We start from the raw sequence: 18,921 nt of genomic DNA on the forward strand, positions 1-18,921 counted from the left end.
AGGTTAACTAGAGCAATCTGTAGTATTTAGAAAAATTTCCAGGGTGATTGGGGAGTGGTGGCTGAAATCAACATTTGAGATTTCATTTGTGTTAATACAAAAATAAAAAGCCACAAGTTTGTTTGCTAATTAACAATTGTTTTCTTTCATTTAAAAAATAACCCCCCTCCCGCCTACCCCCCACCCTGATCCAGTCCTTCCTTGTAGGGAGAAAAGGAAGAGAGAAATTTGTCAGCCAGCTGCCTGCATTGCCACCTCAGGAAATAGCATGTCAAATTCCTGCTTTCTCTAGACCCTCCTCCTGGCCTTCCCTTCATCCTCGTTTATTGAGTGTGCCAGATTTGGTGCGAGGTGCTGGGACTATAAAGAAGAAATGAGACATAATTCCATGGTGCAGTAGGGGAGTGGGTCTAACAACACAGAACAGCGTGGAAACATCCGAAGAATCCTTTCAGTACGTTTAGAGAAATTGTATCTGCTGAAGGGCTGTTCACAGCCTTATCGGGGTTTTGTTGTGTTTTTTAATCTTTGTAGTTTACTTCATTTAAGTTAAAAGCCAGTTAACTTCTTTGAGTTTTTCCCAATCTCAGAAGGCAGCTCTTTCAGAGGGGTATAGCGATTCCGCCTAAATTCTTCTGCAAACTCACTGTGCCTTTGCAGAGCCTTGTGCTTTCTGAGCAGCAGTAAAGACAGCTTTATGATGTCTCCTTTGCAGAAGGAGCCTGCGTCTGCTTCCTTTTCTATTCTTCAGGTCTTTTCCCTTCCTAACATTTCTATCAGTTTGAAGTTTTCTCTTAAAACTTTGGCCCAGCCGTGTGTTCTGTCCTAATCACTGGGCCACACCAAGGATCATACTGTTCCTTTCTTTAATATGTCCCAGTATCACATTTGTCTGATAAGTGTTCTATAGGGAAACACAGCTTCTGTGATAAGTGTTCTATAGGGAAACACAGCTTCTGTTGGTGTGGTTATGTTTGTCATTTAATCTATATGCATTTAACAGTGTTTTTGGGTTTTGGCCAACTCCAATTGGAGTAAAAGATCTCCAGTAAAGACACCTAGATAATTTGGTGAATACTTTATCCAAACTCTGCAGTTCATCTTCTGAAAACAACTCTCTGGTGTGTGGGATATGAACGTGTTATCCAGGGGAAAGTAATCATTGGATAGCTTGTCTGGTAAAGTTTATAAAATGCATTTCGCAAATTGACCTAAAGAAAAATGATTGCTCGTCTATTTAAAAAATAATTGATCATGTCCTTTGCTTGTCGTATCCTTCTCCTTTGTTATTCTTCTGAGTTCCTGAATGACATTTAATAACAAATCAGAAGACTAAAATAACAAGGATGCATTTGAATTCCTATGGTTTATGGATCAGTTTATTAGGCCAGAAAGGTAAGGGGCAATAGAGTGAGAACACTTATTAGGAACTGCCTGGGTTATGTGAACTAACCTGGGATGGAAGTCTGGTAGGAAAAAAGCAGGATCTTTGAAATCAAGTGCACCTGAATTCAAATCAGGGCTCCACCACTTACTAGCTGTGTGAACCTGGAAAGGTACCAAATCTTTCTGAAATCTTAGTTTCCTCATCTGCCAAATGGGGACTGTAGGATTTACCCTCACAGGGTTGTGAATAGTGGCTGGATTGTACAGTGTGTGGCCAGGCACTTATTTACTGTGTGCCTACTATTACTTCTTAAAAGGCAGGGACTGTGTTCAAATCAAGTCATCTAATCTTTCTGAATCTCAGCTTTGTCATCTGGGGACTTCTAACATATTAATATGAAAAAGCTCAGAAAATTTACAACATAATACAAGTATAATGACTTATTTCACAAAGGCTCCCTGAATATCCACCAGGATATGAACTCTACTATAGGTTTTCTTTTTCAAGTCTCTTTGGTGCTTCCAAAACATTTATTTGGTATTATTATTACCAGATATTAGTTACATCTCACAAATATTGCACAGTTGATAGAAAGGAATACATATCTTATTTACCTTTATAATTTCTCCTGTATTTTAAATATAGTAAGGGCTTAGTAAATGTTTATGAAAAGTGAATTTTTTTTTTGTTATTACCATTGCCCTCTGCTTTACAAACTAATGTAGCTGATAGCATCATAATGGATTCATTTCCGCAGAAAATCTACCTCACTGTCTCTGTAGTCATTTTATGGTTTTAACATTACATATGGAATATGTAAAACCCAAGATACTTTTCTTATTACCATCGTATGTTGCTCTTAGCAGAGCTGAATTATATTCAGAGATGTACGATATCTGTGAGTTTTGGTATCGAAGAAGAAAAAAAAAACTTTGTTCCTACCCTTCTTTCCAATTTTTGTATTTGTGGTTTTAATTTTTGTGAATACTTATGAAAATGTGCTATCGCATTTTATTTACAGTTGGATATTTAGAGTTGAATATTTAGATGGTTTTCTCTTCTCAATAAGAAAGAAATGTGCCTTTTGAACTTTTCTGGCATCTTGGAGAGTAGAGAGTAGCTTCCTCCAAACCTTTAGGCTTTTTCTTATGTCACCTGTGAGACTTGAACAGCCAGAGCAATAAGCTCTTTCCTGGTTTCTACAGTAATAAAAATGACCCTATTGTCCATTGATTATCCATCCTGGTGGGCCTAGTTTGGAGGAAGAGAATATATCCAACAATTAATCAGCAGTCATTAAGAGACATCTACAAGCAAATGAAGGGCCTGCATTCTTTACTGATGAAAAAAAAAGAAAGAAAAAAAGACAACACCTCTTGAAACTGGAATTTACTTTGCTCTTGAGTTGTTCTTAATCATTCTGTTTTTCTTGTGCTCAGTGTATAGGAGTTGCAATAACCTGATATTGTGTTCATTTACGTCACCAGCTTCTGTTTGCATTCTTATAAACTAATTTAAATAAAGGCTGTGTGGGTGACAGTAGAAATATTAATTATCTATAGCTGCAAACAAGTTGCCCTGAACTTAGGGACTTAAAACAATAAACATTTTTAATCTCACCTAGGTTCTCTGGATTAGAAATCCAGGAATGTCCTAGGTGGGCAGCTCTGGCTCAGGATCTTTCATAAGGTTGCTGCCCAGATTTCCTCCCGTGTTGTAAGTAGTCCACAGGAAGTCTTGCCTGGGGCTAGAAGATCCACTCCCAAGGTGGTTTGCTCACAAGCCTGGCAAATTTGAACTGGTTATTGGCAGAAGGCCTCTCTGTTCCTTACCACGTGGATTTCTCCATAGGGCTGCTTGAATGTCTGTATAACATGAATAAGTGATCAAAGAGAGCAACATGGAAGCTGCATTGTCTTTTATGACCTAGTCTGGAAGTCACACATCATTTCCACAATATCCTACTGGCTCTACAAGTTAACTCTGCTCATGTGGGAGGAGAATACACAAGGATATGAAGACCAGGAGGCAGGGATATTTGGGGGTTATCTGGGAGGCTGGCTACCAAAGTAGGAGAATGTCTGATCCTTACACATATTGAGAGGTGTCCAGTGGATGTTTAAATAACCTTAATTTTAACTTTAACAAAAATAATATAATTATTGGAATGTAGAGGTTTCCAATTTTTATCCCTTTTTTCCCAAATTGCACATGTTGGTATAAGTTGATTATTGGTCCATTTCAATTGCTTATATAATAAATACCTATTTTTCAGAGATGTAGTCATAGAATTATATCTAGGTAAAAGAAATCGTTTAACTAGGCAGGGCTTTCACTGATGATAAGCTCAGCACCTCTCAACAACCCGTTACCATTCTGTAAAACCCTCTGAATTCATCAAGCCCTCAGTTGACATTTACTGAGCACCTCTGATGTGCTAGGCAGTATCAGTGCAAAAGGTCTCTGCCCTCAAGCAGAGCCAACAGTTTGTTATAATCTGTGCTAAATATTACAATAGGGATACATAGTGGAGATGGTGAGGTCGGTTGTTGAAGGTCATGGGCTCGGAAGTCGCTTTGCCTGAGTTCAGCTCCTGGCTCCCCTACTTATTAGCTGTATGACCTTGGACCAGTTATTGAACCTTTCTGTCGAGTTTTCTCTCCTGGTCTTCCCTTCTTACAGCCTGCCCGCCTCATCAGGCTGTGAGGATTTAGGAAGCAGTGCCAGTGAGTAGTGTTAGCCAGCCACTTGGGAGTACCTGGAATGATCAGTTTGGATGGGGGAAGGTTCCAGGCGCTGGGAGACTTTTGGGTAGTCTCTTGGAGGGTGAGTTGGTGGGGCCTCGGCACGGGACACCAGCATGAAGGAGGGCTAGAGGCCGAGAGGCTGAGCCCTGGGTGAGGCTGGGCATGTCATGTGGTGGCTTCGGGAGGGTGTCTGGAAATGAGCTAGCGGCATCCTCTGCGAGGACGCAGAGAGGCTCGTGTAGAGCACCGGGACGTGGTCCACTCTCTGAGAGCACCCCAGTTTAAATCTCAGCTTTCTTACCGCCTCTGTGAGTACTCTCACAGTTGCCAGATCTTATGTCTGTATTTGCAGTGAGGAAAATATTGTCACTACAGTTACGGGCCAAACAAAAGAAGTTTGAACTTCTTTGGTGGAGGCTTTTAAAAACAGTAGAATGATAGGATTCGCTCTTTTCTTGTTTGCTTTTTTAAAGTGGTCTGGCTGAAGGGTGGACGATGGGTTGAATAGTTAGGATGGTTGCAGTAATTGGTGGGGAGACGACTGAGACCTCACTGGGGACCAGAGAGGTGAGGACGGTCTATCAGAGCTGAGTCCTGAGGACTGAGGCCTTCCTGTCCGGTTTGGCATTTCCCACCTTCCCAGGCCACCGGCAGGACTGGGACACGTGCCATCCTATCGTAAAGAGCCTCGACTCATCCAGAATTTTACAGTTATAAAGATCTGAAAAGGAGAGATTTTAATGTCAGCATATATGTAAGTTAGTGTCATTTTGAACTGTATATGAGGGAATAAGCACCGTAATCATCTTGGCCTTTAAATGTCTGGCTCTAGTAGTGATAACGTTATTTTATGGACAAAAGAAGATAACGATTATGTCAATTCCAGAAACTACTTTTCAGGTGCCCACTTCCCATTTCCAAAAAACTTTCTTGAAAACAAAATTAAAAAGAGTGGTGAGGCTTTAAAGAAGAAAAGATGGGTAGGAAAAGAAATTTTGAATTCGATAAATAAGAATCCCTTTGCCAACCAAACTGGATTCCAGATAGCTTCTAGGCCCGAGGTGGGAATCAGCGTGGTTGGTCTATTTCGCCTCTTCTCACATGGTTCTGAATTTGTCACCCAGTCCTCTCTCCCAGCAGAGTTGACCCTTCCTCACGTTTTGGATGATATAATGGTCCATGGACAGGCTCTTTTACCAAAGGTGCATCAGCTTCAAATGTGTGTCTGTCTTCTAGCTTCTTTAGGAGGTGGTCTAGTTGAAGCCAGATGGCTCTAACCCAGCTGATAGAAGAGGATGAAACAGGAATTCTATGGTATCTAGTTGGCTTAAAGCCTATTCATTTTCATTAGAGAAATATTTTAATGTGACTGCTCCTCGCTCTCTTTTAAAACTTGGAAGCACGCACTAATGCACTTTTGCACTTGCAGCTATAACACCATGGAAAAAGTAATCTGGAAATGAATGGCATTTTTATAACAACTATTAATTTGTATGAAGTACTTGTCTAGTAACCAGATTTGGAAACAGTGTCTCCATCCAGGGCTGTAGAAGCTGAGCAGGGAGAACCCGGCTCTGGAAGGGAAAACTTTGGACTGACTTCCTGCTTCCTCAGTTGTGTTTGAAATGTATATATGTATATATTTTTCTTTCTTTTTTTTTTTTCCGAAACAGCACATCAAAAATTTTTGTTACAATTCAACATGCTGTTCTAACAGTGCTGTGGCCAAGTCACCCAACGTTTTCTTCACTTTCGTTCCACACAAGTTAATTTGTTTCACAAAGTGGAACTAAAGTATATTCAAGTCATTCAAATGCAAGCTACATAGATTCCTTATAAGTTACTGTATTAAGGTAGAAAAGAGATGCAAGAAAAAAGGACATCACAGAATTTATAGGTTATCAAAATATTGGTGCACAGTCTTTCCCAAGCTGCTTCATAATGATCCTAAAATTACCAGCAAGAAAAAATAGTACAAGAATAAGGTTTATGGCTCCTTCAACTCTGTGTCTGTCATAATAATTACTGTAATACTTATTGTTGTAATAATTCTCATAATTATCCTCATAGGGCTTCCCTGGTGGCACAGTGGTTAAGAACCCGCCTGCCAATGCAGGGGACATGGGTTTGAGCCCTGGTCCAGGAAGATCCCACATACCACGGAGCAGCTAAGCCCATGCACCACAACTGCTGAGCTTGCGCTCTACAACCCACAAGCCACAACTACTGAGCCCGTGTGCCACAACTACTGAAGCCCGCGTGCCTAGAGCCCGTGCTCCGCAACAAGAGAAGCCACTGCAATGAGAAGCCCGCACACCACAACGAAGAGTAGCCCCCTGCTCGCCGCAACTAGAGAAAGCCCGCGTGCAGCAACGAAGACCCAATGCAACCAAAAATAATTAATTAATTAATTAATTTTAAAAAAATTATCCTCAGAAGGATCTCTACGAAACAGGCAGAAACAACAGCTACATCTAAATCTTTGCTCTCTTGATCGAGTCTCAGTGTCATTCTGCTGTGGTTCTCTTTGAGAGTCAGACCAAGGAACTCCTTTGCCATAGCGTTTTTTAATAGATTGGATCAGCCCCTCCGTCTTATCTCTCCGATCAGTTAACACGGTCCTCACCCCTCTCCTATAGCGTATGTTTTCACCAAGTAACCGCCCAGTTGGTTGAGGTAGACATTCTGGTAGAATGAATGACAATTTGGTACTAGGGTTGAGCGTCGAGTTACAGAGGTTCTTTATTAACACTTCAGACATAGGTTGAGAGGCAACTGAAATTGCCTGGGAGTTTTCATCAATGGACATTTGAGGAGACTCCAGGATCCAGGTTGGGTTAACCTCAGATGAATCCATTGGGAGTCTTGTCACAGCTTGAAGCTCCTCCTAGACCTTTGGGTTCCAGTGGAAGGTGATGCTTTAGACTCAAATTGCTACAAAGTAGCCTGGAAGAACTATAGAGTTAAGAAAGAGGGAGAAAAATCCAAGCTGACACACCATGGTGAGAGAAGAATCCAACCAATGTATATATTTTCTGATAGCTTGCATCAGATTTGGGGTCCACCAGTTCTTTCTCCTTACACTATTTTTTTTTTTAGTATTTATTTATTTGATTGTGCCGGGTCTTAGTTGTGACTCGCAGGCTCCTTAGTTGTGGCATGTGGACTCTTAGTTGTGGCATGCATGTGGGATCTAGTTCCCTGACCAGGGATCGAACCCAGGCCCCCTGCATTGGGAACATGGAGTCTTAACCACTGCGCCACCAGGGAAATCCCTTTACGCTATTTCTAATTTGATATTTCATATTATTTCATAGCTAAGAACTTAAGGATTGTTAACTTTTGGGGGTGGTATTTCCTACTCATAATAAAAGTAGTTCAGTGTCTTGGTATATTAAAAATATATGGTTAATGGAAGATGGTCTTGTTACTGAAGTAAACCTTTCTATAAATAAATGCAGAAACATCTGCATTAAGGGCATAGTCTGAATGTGGCAGACATAAGAATTGCGTCAATTCCTGTCTTGTGGCCAAGATTTCTTTCTTCGGCTTTCTTTATAACTAATGTCATGGCAGAGTTTCACATTCTCACAGTATCACGCAATAGAATGGTCAAAAGAACTGGTGCCAAGTTACCCTCTTTCTTAGGTTAGCCAATGGTTGTCAGTTGTACTCACCAAGGAAGAATGAGGCATGTTTTTGTTTTTGTTTTTGTTTTTGTTTTTTAAGACTGAAAACCTGAGTTCTCTTCAACTTCAACTTCATTTTTAGGCCCTGGCTTTAGGCAATTTTCCAAATGTCTAACTGCTAAACTGCTTTCAAGAAATTATTGTGGTATTGCAGGGAACTTTGGTCAGGAGAAAAAGAAGGCACAAAGTCTTTCCTAGAACACCATGGGCCCATCAAATGACCTTTTAAAGAAACAACTGAAATTCCTTTTTCAAAGGCACAAAAATACTAATTCAAACCAAACCAAACAAATCTACCCCACAAGTACTGCAATTCAAATGACTAGCGGAGAGGGCCCAAGAGGGGAGGAAAAATTCTGTTTGGAAAAACCATTTGAAGCTAAAAGCTTGTGTATTTTGCTCTTTGATTAGAAGTTAAAATGGGGTGATTTAGCATTTCTAAGATAAAAATTAGCCAGGACTGTAAGGACACTGTGTACCTTTTCAGGTGCCTGTGTAGCTCCTCCTAGAATACCTGTCTGGTGCTCTACCCTTCCTCAAGACTACCTCACACTGCTCCCACCTGGGCACTCCAGCACGGCAAGGTGAGTCTGAAAATTTGTACTCTTCCATACATCCTAGAAGAGTATCACTTACAGTGACTTTTTTAAGAAAACTTTTCAAAGTCTTGGGAGACTTTCAGAGATTGTGTTCACTGTTGAATCATCATTTGTAAACCCTTTATTTAAATAAGTACAAAGTGTAGTTAGCAATAGTTGCCACTATGTTACAAATTCGAGATTCAAATTTGGGGTCTGAGGCAAAATTTTGCAAACTGGTTTTATCACCAGTCTTGGGCTTCCTGAGCACTGTTCTACTAACGCTTTAAATCGGCAGCCTCTTTTAAAACAGTGGAGTATTTCTAACAGTGAAAGGTTAGAAGGTCTTGGTAAGTCTGAAATATATCCTGTAGTTTGGGCTTCCATCTCTGTAACAGTGTCAATAATTGGCTTCATTAAATAAAGGGGGCACAAAATCCCTTGAGGTAGGAATATACAACTAAATTATTCTCCACTTTCTTTTTGTATGCTTGATGTGTATAGTCTCTTGTCTCTTGAACATTAAAGTGACTTATTGGTCTCAGGAGGGGAAATAATTTAACCTTGTTTGCAGTAAGTGAATGACTTATGAATAAACTGTTCACATTTTACAGGTGAATAAACTCTTTAAGGGCACCAACCACTGTGCTGTCACATAAATTCCTTAGTCCCTCACTTGCCAAAGTTATGTGCTTGCATTTTTGCCCAGATGATGAATTTTGAAGGTCTCACATAAATTAATTTCCCCTTAGAGCCTTCTAGTAATTGCTAGACTCTGTGGAAGGAGCGGATTCCTAAAAACACAAGTTCATATCCTCACTGGTTCAGTTCTCCTGTGGACTCTGCTACATTGCTCGGGCATTAGGGAAAACCATGACTAAAAGTCTCCAAGTGTTGAGAATAAAAGATAGCCTGATTCTAATAAGGTGATTTCATTACATCCATGTGAGAGCTGAAAACTCTTAGTTGAGCCCTGCTATTTGTAGTGCCCTGCTATTTGTAATACAGTCGAAAGAAGAAAAGCATAAGGAAAAAAATGTATTATGTAGCTCCATTGACCAAAGTTCTCTCCATGATTGGATAGTCACTTAAATTTTAGTTTTAGCTTCCATTATTGATGAAGCTGTTCTGCAGATCTTTCTTTTACACATTAATTATTTTCTATATAGGAGGCATTATATGTAAGTTACACCAAGAAGGAACTGTGTTTCAGCTTTAAGTGTAGGGATTGTGTACATTTGGATTTGAACACTTCAGTTATTTTGTTTCTCTTGGAACACTAGTACTTATTTACTAATACAGGTAGGAGAGAGAGATATGAGCTGCTTGGAGTTTACTGCTGAGGAGTTTTCATTTTTTGCTGTACTCAGATGCTCAGTAACAGTCTGATTCGTGACTTCAAGAGCAAAGAGACTCCTTTAGCGTTTAGCATACTGCTCTCTTTTTCTTTTTTAAATAAAGCTTTGTTTGAACTTACGAAACTTTTTTGCCTATGCTGGATACTGAGCCAGTTTACTCATACCAACAGGGTATATGAGTTCCCTAAGCCTTTCCAAAGGAAGCATGTAATTTTTAGTTATGTTAACTTTGGTGAGCAGCAAAACCAGCTTTGAAATTCTTAGTATTGCTACATTGTAAAACTACCTTTATTTTTTTTTTTAAGGAGCTACTTTAAATTTTTACTGTCTTAAAATCAGAATATCTGTACTAAATCACATTTCTCCATAGTGATGCAATTATTCCCAAGCCATTATTCTCTTAGAGAATGAGGATAGAGAATAATTCGCACTATTATTTATCACAAGGCATTTTTGTTAGGTTTATAAAATTGAAGCTGTGTGAGAGTATAAAATTGAAGCTGTGTGAGAGCAAACCATAAAGCCCATGTTTTGTGTAAAAGACAGATTAGGTAAAACAAGTTTAAATTTTACAGATTGCTTATTTGTTTCTCTTTCTGTCATAAATAGGACTGCAATATTCTCCCACCCTCCTTTTCTGATACTTTCCTGTAAAAAGCATTAGTGAGGGGAAAATAATGGTAAACAAGGCTTAGTTCTATAATCTTCTTTGAAAACTGCCTTGCAAGTGATTTCCCATAGTTTCTGTAATGAAGCATATGGTGGTAATACACCCTGTGCCTCTGGTAATGGGGAGTAGTTTCAGAGTACTCTCAACATTTTATATTTTAAGCTTTGTATGTGTATTTTCAGGTTAGGTTTTCTGTCCCATGTAGATTTAATGGAATTTATTTTTATATGCTTGTTCTTGGTTTTAAGGGTTTAGATGGGGGCATTTCTGAATAAAACTTGTGAAGAGATGTTTATTGTTGTAATAAGTAATCCATGCATACAGATATTAGGAGGCTTGAAATGGCCTTGTGGAGAAAACAACTTGATAGAAGGGGGGATATTTTCTGTAATTTAAGTTGTCATAGTAACCTGCATCAAGACATGTACTTGGAATCCAGGCCTGAAGAATTTCAGTGACAATAAACATTCCAGTTGCATTCATCATCTTTTTTTTTTCTCTCTAAGAAAGAAGCCATCTATTGTGACCTAATTATTTCATTTCTGTTTTTAGAAAATGGGTAGCAGTTTGCATTTTTTAGCGCTTTGAAACTTCCCTGGTAGAGTAAAAATGAAAAATTTAGCTGTTTATATTGGAAGTTGATATATTTTTCTGATAATGTATCTCAAACTATTTCAGATGGTAAGACAGATTCAGTATAATGGTTACTTAATGAAATATGAAAGAAACAGGATTTGATGAGGACTTGAAGAGATTGCCACAAACATTAACATGCAAGTCTTAATATTAACAGTGTTAGAATCTGGTTTTCATGGAGCTCTGATCTGGGAATGTTATGAATTTCCTAATACCAAATTGTTAATATTTTATTTTATGGCATCTTGTACTGTAGTCTTAATAAGCATGAATGTATTTTAATAAAAAGGATGAAGTATCATTTTTATTAGCAGAATAAGTTTACTTTGAGAAATTTGTATCCAGACATTATCTTTAGATCTGCTGTCTTTTACAAGGAACAGTACAATGTTATTTCTAAAGAGAAAACTTTTTAGGGTTTGCTTCTCTCTTGCCTTCTGCAAGATACTGATTGCTAACCAAGATTATTTGGAGTTAAAAATGTTCTCCTGAAGCAAGGAACATTAAGAGAAACAGTGAGTTAAGGATGTGTGCATCCATTCATTTTAGGAAACTTGGAAAATAAATTGGAAGTGTTTGTGGCTAGTCTAATTTTACAAATATATACAAAATTAGCAGTTATGGGATATAACTGTAGTTATCTGTAAATGAAAAGTAATAATACTTTTGTAGATCTTTTCCACATATGTTTGAGAAACTTAATCAAACGGATGATTTTTTTAAAAACATAAATCAATAAAATTTGAATTCTAAAATATAGAAAGGTAGATTTAGAAATCCTAGATAATTACTGTGAAAATGTGAAGGAAAATAAAATCACCCATTATCTCACAGTTTAGAGATATTTACTCTTTCTATTTTATGGGAAGTATCTATAATTTTATAAACAAAATCGGGATCCAGCTATTAATAGCCAAAATACTAATAATGGTGAAACACAAAAATTTTACCTCCTGTTAGAATTAGCAACATACCAGCTGTCATCACTACTATCTAAAATAGCTTTGAAATATCTAGTTAGTGTGTTAAGAAAAGAAAAAGGAGTAAGAGATAGAACTGTTGGAAAGGAGGATAAAATTATTTGTAGATAATGAAAAAAATCACAAAGACGGTCAACTAAAAATAATAGACTGTAGTAAAGTTCCATTGTAAATAATGGAAATATCATGATCTATATAGTAATAATAACTAGTTCCAAAATGTGAGAAAGAAGGATCCCATTCATAGTAGCAACAAAAAGTATGCTGAGGATTAAACTTTGTGAGAAATGCGAATGGTATTTAGGAAGAAAACCATTAAACTTTTCTCTCAGGGTGCAGAGACTCAGTATGGAGGACAATTCATTAATTATTTTGATCTCTTTATATTGACTTGTAAGTTTAATATAATCAAAATCTCAGCAGGAAATTTTCACAGGTCAGTGATTCTGAATTTTGTATTTATAAAATAAGAGCCAAAAATATTTATATAAAGATAGTAATTAAAATGGGAGATTGGGATTGACATATATACACTAATGTATAAAATGGATAACTAATAAGAACCTGCTGTATAAAAAAATAAATAAAATTCAAAAATTAAAAAAAAAAAGGATCCCAAATAAAATAATCCCAAAGAAATCCACAGAAAGATGCATTACAGTCAAGTTATCAGAAATAAAAGACAGAATTTTTTTATTGAAGTATAGTTGATTTAGAATATTATGTTTCAGATGTACAATATAGTGATTCAATTTTTTTATAGATTATACTCCATTTAAAGCTATTATAAAATATTGGCTATATTCTCCATCTGTAAAAAATAATAATAATAAAAATAATATGATGTTGATAAAGTAGACAAATACTTGAAACAGAATAGAAAGCCCATAAGAATGTTTTATTGATTAAAAATTATAAATATAAAAATGTAGTAATAAATATACTAGAAGAGAATGTTCATAAATATCTGATTTTGGGTTTAGGGAAAGATAAACTAAAATACAGATGCAAAGATTTAAAAAGGAATGATTCATATATGTAATTACATTAAAAATAAAATAATTAAAATTTGCATATGTCAAATCACAAAAAGTATTCTATATATATGTATATATATATTATCATATATATAACTAGAGTTAATACCCATATGTAAAGAACTACTTCAGATCAGTAAGAAAATAATCAACACCTAATTAAAAAAATTAGTTTGTAGCTCTGTTTTTAGTTTTTTAAGGAACCTCCATACTGTTCTCCATAGTGGCTGTACAAATTTACATTCCCACCAACAGTGCAGGAGGGTTCCCTTTTCTCCACACCCTCTCCAGCATTTACTGTTTGTAGACTTTTTGATGATGGCCATTCTGACTCTTGTGAAGTGATATCTCACTGTAGTTTTGATTTGCATTTCCCTAGTAATTAGCGATGTTGAGCATCTTGTGCCTCTTGGCCATCTGTATGTCTTCTTTGGAGTCTGGGATTGACATGTATACACTGCTATATTTAAAATAGGTAACCAACAAGGACATGCTGTATAGTACAGGGAACTGCTCAGTATTCTGTAATAACCTGAATGGGAAAAGAATTTGAAAAAGAACAGATATATGTATATGTATAACTGAATCATTTTGCTGTACACCTGCTACTAATACAACATTGCTAATCAACTATACTCCAGTATAAAAGAAAAAGAAAAAGAAAAATTAGTTAGTAGTTCCTAGTAGTTTAAAAAAGAATACAAACAGATGTAGATCTAAAGATTTGTTTAATTTTAATATCATATTTAGTATATCACATTATTAAAGATTAAAAAAACATGTGCATGACATATATATGAGTGACCTGTACATAAAATGTAACATAAGCAGACATATGTAATTCGTAACATTGGCAGTGGGAGAAGTAAGAAAGATCAAAATGCTCATATAATGCATCTAGAAGGTAGACTAGTACTCTGTAGCCAATAATGGAATCTATCTGTCTGTCTATCTACCTACTTCTTTATCTGTAGATAGTTTTTTTTTTTTACCATTTAATGAATGGAAAAATGATAGTAATCTAAAAAGTGACAGCATAAGGATGTAATATAAATTATAATCTTGTATTTTTTAACTGTATTTATGCAGAAAATAAACAAGGAGGTAATATACAAAAGTGTTGATGATTATCTCCAAGTGGGTAGAATTATAGGAGAATAATAATTATTATTAATATTACATTATTATTACAGATTCTCTAAAACAAATGTATTTGTATTCAGAAATTTGAAAGTAGATTTTTTTTAAAAAATCTAAGATTGACCAAATGTCTAAGATTTCCTCATATGCCTTATTGAAAAAAAATTACCATAAAGATATATTTATTGAGATGGACTATACACAGAATCAAGTAATGAATCAAGATCATCAGTCTCTGGGCAGGGTTGAACAGGCTGCATTCCCAGGCTGCCATTCATATTAGACTGTGGTATATACCTGTGTATCGGGATCGTGTTCCCTGGAAGGGTGGAGTCCAGCACCCCTGGGAATGATAAAGAGCAGGGTGTCCCTAGGTTTAAATCTTAGCCCTTTCCCTGTGCCTGTTACATCAAGTGTCACAGCAGCTTAAACGTTCAAATATTGATTGCCAGTGACATTGAATCAAAGTTAAAGTCTTTATAGATTAAATGAGAGAATTAGGACATTTATTTTAATTCCATAGATATTTTGATTTATTATTTATCTCTGCTCCACTTCCCCATTGACTCCACTGTTTTGTTGACAATGATTATATCTGGGCAGGAAATTTAAGGAATTTTTAGGAAATAACCAGTCTCCCTTCTATCCCGTCTGCGCTTTCAGAGATACTGTGCCTCTCAAGTCTTAAGTATTATTTTGTTTAATTTACTTGTGCTGTTTTTCCTGAATATGGCTCTTAATGGTGACCTTGTTTTTTTCAGTAATGCTAATGGATTTGTGGGCACCACAGCCCCTTTGTGACTAAGGATTAATGTCTGTATTTAAAACGATTACTAACTTAAAGTAATCCAGTAAGTTTAAAATGTATAGAAAGGTATAAAATGCAAAATAAGGTTACCTCCTTTCATTTTTCATCCTTCAATCAAAGGTAACCATTGTTAACAGTTTCTTGGGTATCTTCATGTACAAAGAACATGTATTTATGTTTTTTTAAATTTATAGCTCTGTGTGTGTGTGTGTGTGTGTTACACAGGATTCTTTGCAGGTTGACTCCTTTAATTGCCAGAATAATCTTAAAGGCAGATATGATTATCAGATTACACGTTGAATTGGTCAGAGTTCAGTGAATATTTATTGCTGGTTTGCATTCTTCCATGTGTCTGAGTTTGTAAAAATGAGGTTAGTATGTAATTACGTGAGACTGTGATCACATCTCCTCCTGATTGCACCGGTGACTATCATTTTAGTAGAATCATTCTCTATGACCTGGTTTCTGTCCCAGTAAATTGAGACAGTGCCTACATCTACCTGAATGCAATAGGGAGAATATACAAAATCATTTTTTGTTTTTAAGATCTACTAAGGTAGTAATAATGTTATAACCCTCTTTCTAATTTTGCAAAGGCAGTTTCTTTTATCTAAAGTGGATTTCGTGAAAGTTATAGAAGAGGATGGAGTTCATGGTTTCTGCTTTTAAGGAACATATAGTCTCACCAAGTAAAAAAGGTTCACATCAGATGGGAAAAACAAAGTTTTTACTGCCAAGTAATACCATGTTATATCAACAGCTGAACTTATACACTCCGTCTCTTTCACTCCTCCTCTCTTTCACATTTCAGCTGGAGTGTACTTGCTTCTTAGAAATTTAGGGAAACTTATCCTGAACCTCCAGTTTCAAAACTTATGAAAATCTCCCCGTGATCTTGCTCAGTCTAGAGTCCTGTGTCAAGTGAGTATCCCTTCATCTGTCTGACTTGCCTCTGTGTGTGGTCTTCACTTCTGCCCAGTGTTAAACCTGCTTCTTTTAAAAGTGGTTTCTATTTCAAACACACACACACAACCCCACTTAGTGGTTCCACTAAAGACCAAGGAGTTAGAGGAAAGAGACTCACTTTGCAAGAAAGGCACCCTTGGTAGTCTTCCTGGCCACTCACTTCATCCTTATCCCTTCCTTCCAGGATATCCCAAAGAGCTGTGTCTGTAGTTTCAGAAATTGCCACATATCATCAGGATTCATCAATCTGGGTACCAATCAGCTTAACCCATTGTTAACTGTGTGACATTGAATTCTCTAAACTGCAGTTTTCTCACTTGAATGTTGGGTAAGAGTAAATTATATACGTAAAGGACTTTGTATGTAAAAAATTCAATGAATGATAGCTGTCATCATTTTTATTAAAAGAGTGCCATTTTTCCCAAATGCTTCAGTCTTGTTTCAGACACAGGCTAGATATATTTTTATGTAAGTAGACTTTCACTCTTTTATACTTAAGGATACTATATAATTGTTCAGACCAGACACTTTGGAGAGTGAAACATGGTACTGTTGGTAATTATGCTGTGATAACAATGTAAACCATTGCTGTTTCAGGCAAACCCGGATGAGTTGTCACCCTGGGTATACCTATATCCCTAGCGCCTGATTTGTGGTGCAGGCTCAGAGGACTCGGGCCATTGTCCATTGAGTGAGAGGGGGGACATGGGACAAGTAAGGTCACATTTATCTTTCTGAGCTTATCAGAAATCATTAAATCATTAAATTGAGGTTAACAATAACTATCTCACAGGGTGGCTGTAAAGATGAAATGAAATTGTGATCTCATAAAGCATGGAGTACATCTGGAAATTGGATACCTGTTAAATCCCCTCGCCATCTGTGCAAATTACCTTAGTGGCACTGATGGATAAGTTTTGTGTATAGATGTTTCTGCTGCGTTATGCACTTACCTCTCATACTTCCTTTCTGTTTCTTTTGACCGGACATTGTAGGTGGCAATCATAACTAACTGCACACATGGTTCCACAGTTTACAGTGGAGGTTTAGTCTATATTGTTTCAATTAAGCACTTTTTGACATTGAAAGGCATGAATTGTGGTGTTCAGTAACCACACCTACTTTCTCTGTGGTATGCTTTTTTTTCTTTTGTGCTTCCTATTTTTTGGATGAATCATAATCTAAATAGGGGAATTATTTTTTGGTAAATATCTGTTAAGCATGAATGTTTATATGCATTTAATAGACGTTGTGTGAATCAAAAGCACTTGTTTTGGACATCAATTGTAGAGATGTATTTCTTCTTTTGGGAAAAAATCTGTTAGCTCAACCTTGAAAATTGATAGAATATACATAATATACGTACCAAATTTGATTTTCTTACACTAATTTATAAATAACACAAATCTGGGGACTTTCCTGGTGGTCAGTGGTTAAGAATCCGCCTTCCAATGCAGGGGACGAGGGTTCGATCCCTGGCTGGGGAGCTAAGATCCCACATGCCGCGGGGCAACTAAGCCCGCATGCCGCAACTACTGAGCCGGAGTGCACTGGAGCCCGCCCAGCACAACTAGAGAGAAGCCCAGGAGCTTCAGCGAAAGATCCCGTGTGCCACAACTAAGACCGACGCAGCCAAATAAATAAATAATCAATAAGCAAAAAAAATAAAAATAACACAAATCTGGAGGAAGTAGTAGACCTTAAGGTTTGGATCTTTTGCAGAAGGATAAGAGCCTTTCACCATAATTTTCCATAGCTGTTCATTTCATTAGCAATTCTTTTCGACATGGTACTGCCCGGTCCTTTGGCTTACAGAGAGTCTACTGGGGGATAGACAGGTGGTGAATGGTTATGGTCATGTTATTATTTACACAACAGTGGAATGAAGGAGGTGCTATGGGAGCACATGGGGAAGTACTGTAACTGCAGAGGTTAAGGAGAGATGCTTGTGGAGATCATTTGAGCTGAGTATTTAAAAGTGAGTAGGTCTTTAGGGAGGCAGCAGAAGGCCTTCTAAAATAGCCTGGGAAATAGCATATGCAAAATCTAGAAAGGCACATAAGGAGCATGATGTGTTTGGGGATAAACAAGTACATCTTGGTGTGAATATGAATATGGATGGGAAGGAGATGGCTGATTTTAAAAAATAGATTCTTATTCTAGTTTGATAGAAACAAGCTTTTCTTTTAGGGGTTCTGGGCTTTATGGTAGTTGAAAGGATCAAAATTATTTATAAGTAAACAAAGTTCTAGTTGGAGGATAAGTAGAAATATTGATGGTTTGGAGTAACCTAAACTTAAGATATCTCTGTAAGGAGAAAATTTATTCACACTTTTTATTCTTGGTAATTTCTTTATAGTCTCAAGAAATTAAATATTTAACATATCTTTATTCTTCAAAAGGATATTGCTACTTTAAAATATTCTCGCTTTAAAAAATAAGTATAAATAGATAACATTCAAAGCTATACTGTTTCCAGGCCATTGATTTAATGTTCCTTTCACTTTAACATTTTCTCCTGTTAGCTGCTCCAGCCACTGGACAATTTTACTGTGCAGATTCTTTGCAAATTTTGCCTTGTCAGAATGGGAATTGTGTGACGGATGAAATGATTAAAGATTGTACTTTTTTGATACAACAAATAATAATGCTTTCAGAAAAACAGGCTGGTATTAACTGCCATTTCTATTCCATTTTGCTTTCAAGGATCATTTGAATGTATACTCTCTATCTTTTCATTATATCAGAAAGCAGAAATATAAATAGTGATTTTTACTATTAACCAAGTAGTAATTTCATATAGTAGTGTTATATTTATATCCTCATGTGAAAAGCAATATGATGTCATATGGGTGACTTTACCTTAGTTCTGGCACCATCTTGCCGGCGTCATTTTGTATTTTCCCTGTGAGGCACCATGGCATC

General features: G+C 36.8%; 2 protein-coding genes across 3 annotated transcripts in view; one reads left to right on the plus strand and one right to left on the minus strand.

Annotated features, from left to right (window-relative positions):
- Positions 1–18,921, plus strand: part of RASSF8 (Ras association domain family member 8) — a 127,960-nt gene that overhangs the window by 33,110 nt on the left and 75,929 nt on the right. Inside the window, exon 1 of one of the 2 annotated variants that reach the window (XM_036866012.1) lies at positions 8,311–8,407. The exons of the other annotated variant lie outside the window; for it this stretch is intronic. The gene's annotated coding sequence lies outside the window, so the exon portion shown is untranslated. Of the gene's footprint in view, positions 1–8,310; positions 8,408–18,921 lie in introns of those variants that run through there. 2 annotated transcript variants of the gene reach the window in all.
- On the minus strand, positions 4,716–7,102 carry LOC118902049 (developmental pluripotency-associated protein 3-like). Its single transcript, XM_036865927.1, has 3 exons — positions 6,570–7,102; positions 6,092–6,201; positions 4,716–4,855 (listed from the first exon to the last, which is right to left on the minus strand). The coding sequence occupies exons 1-3, from the start codon at positions 6,989–6,991 to the stop codon at positions 4,716–4,718; spliced, it is 672 nt and encodes a 223-aa protein (XP_036721822.1). The 5' UTR covers positions 6,992–7,102.

The sequence above is a fragment of the Balaenoptera musculus genome, chromosome 10 (genome assembly GCF_009873245.2).
Source record: "Balaenoptera musculus isolate JJ_BM4_2016_0621 chromosome 10, mBalMus1.pri.v3, whole genome shotgun sequence".
Taxonomy (NCBI): domain Eukaryota; kingdom Metazoa; phylum Chordata; class Mammalia; order Artiodactyla; family Balaenopteridae; genus Balaenoptera; species Balaenoptera musculus.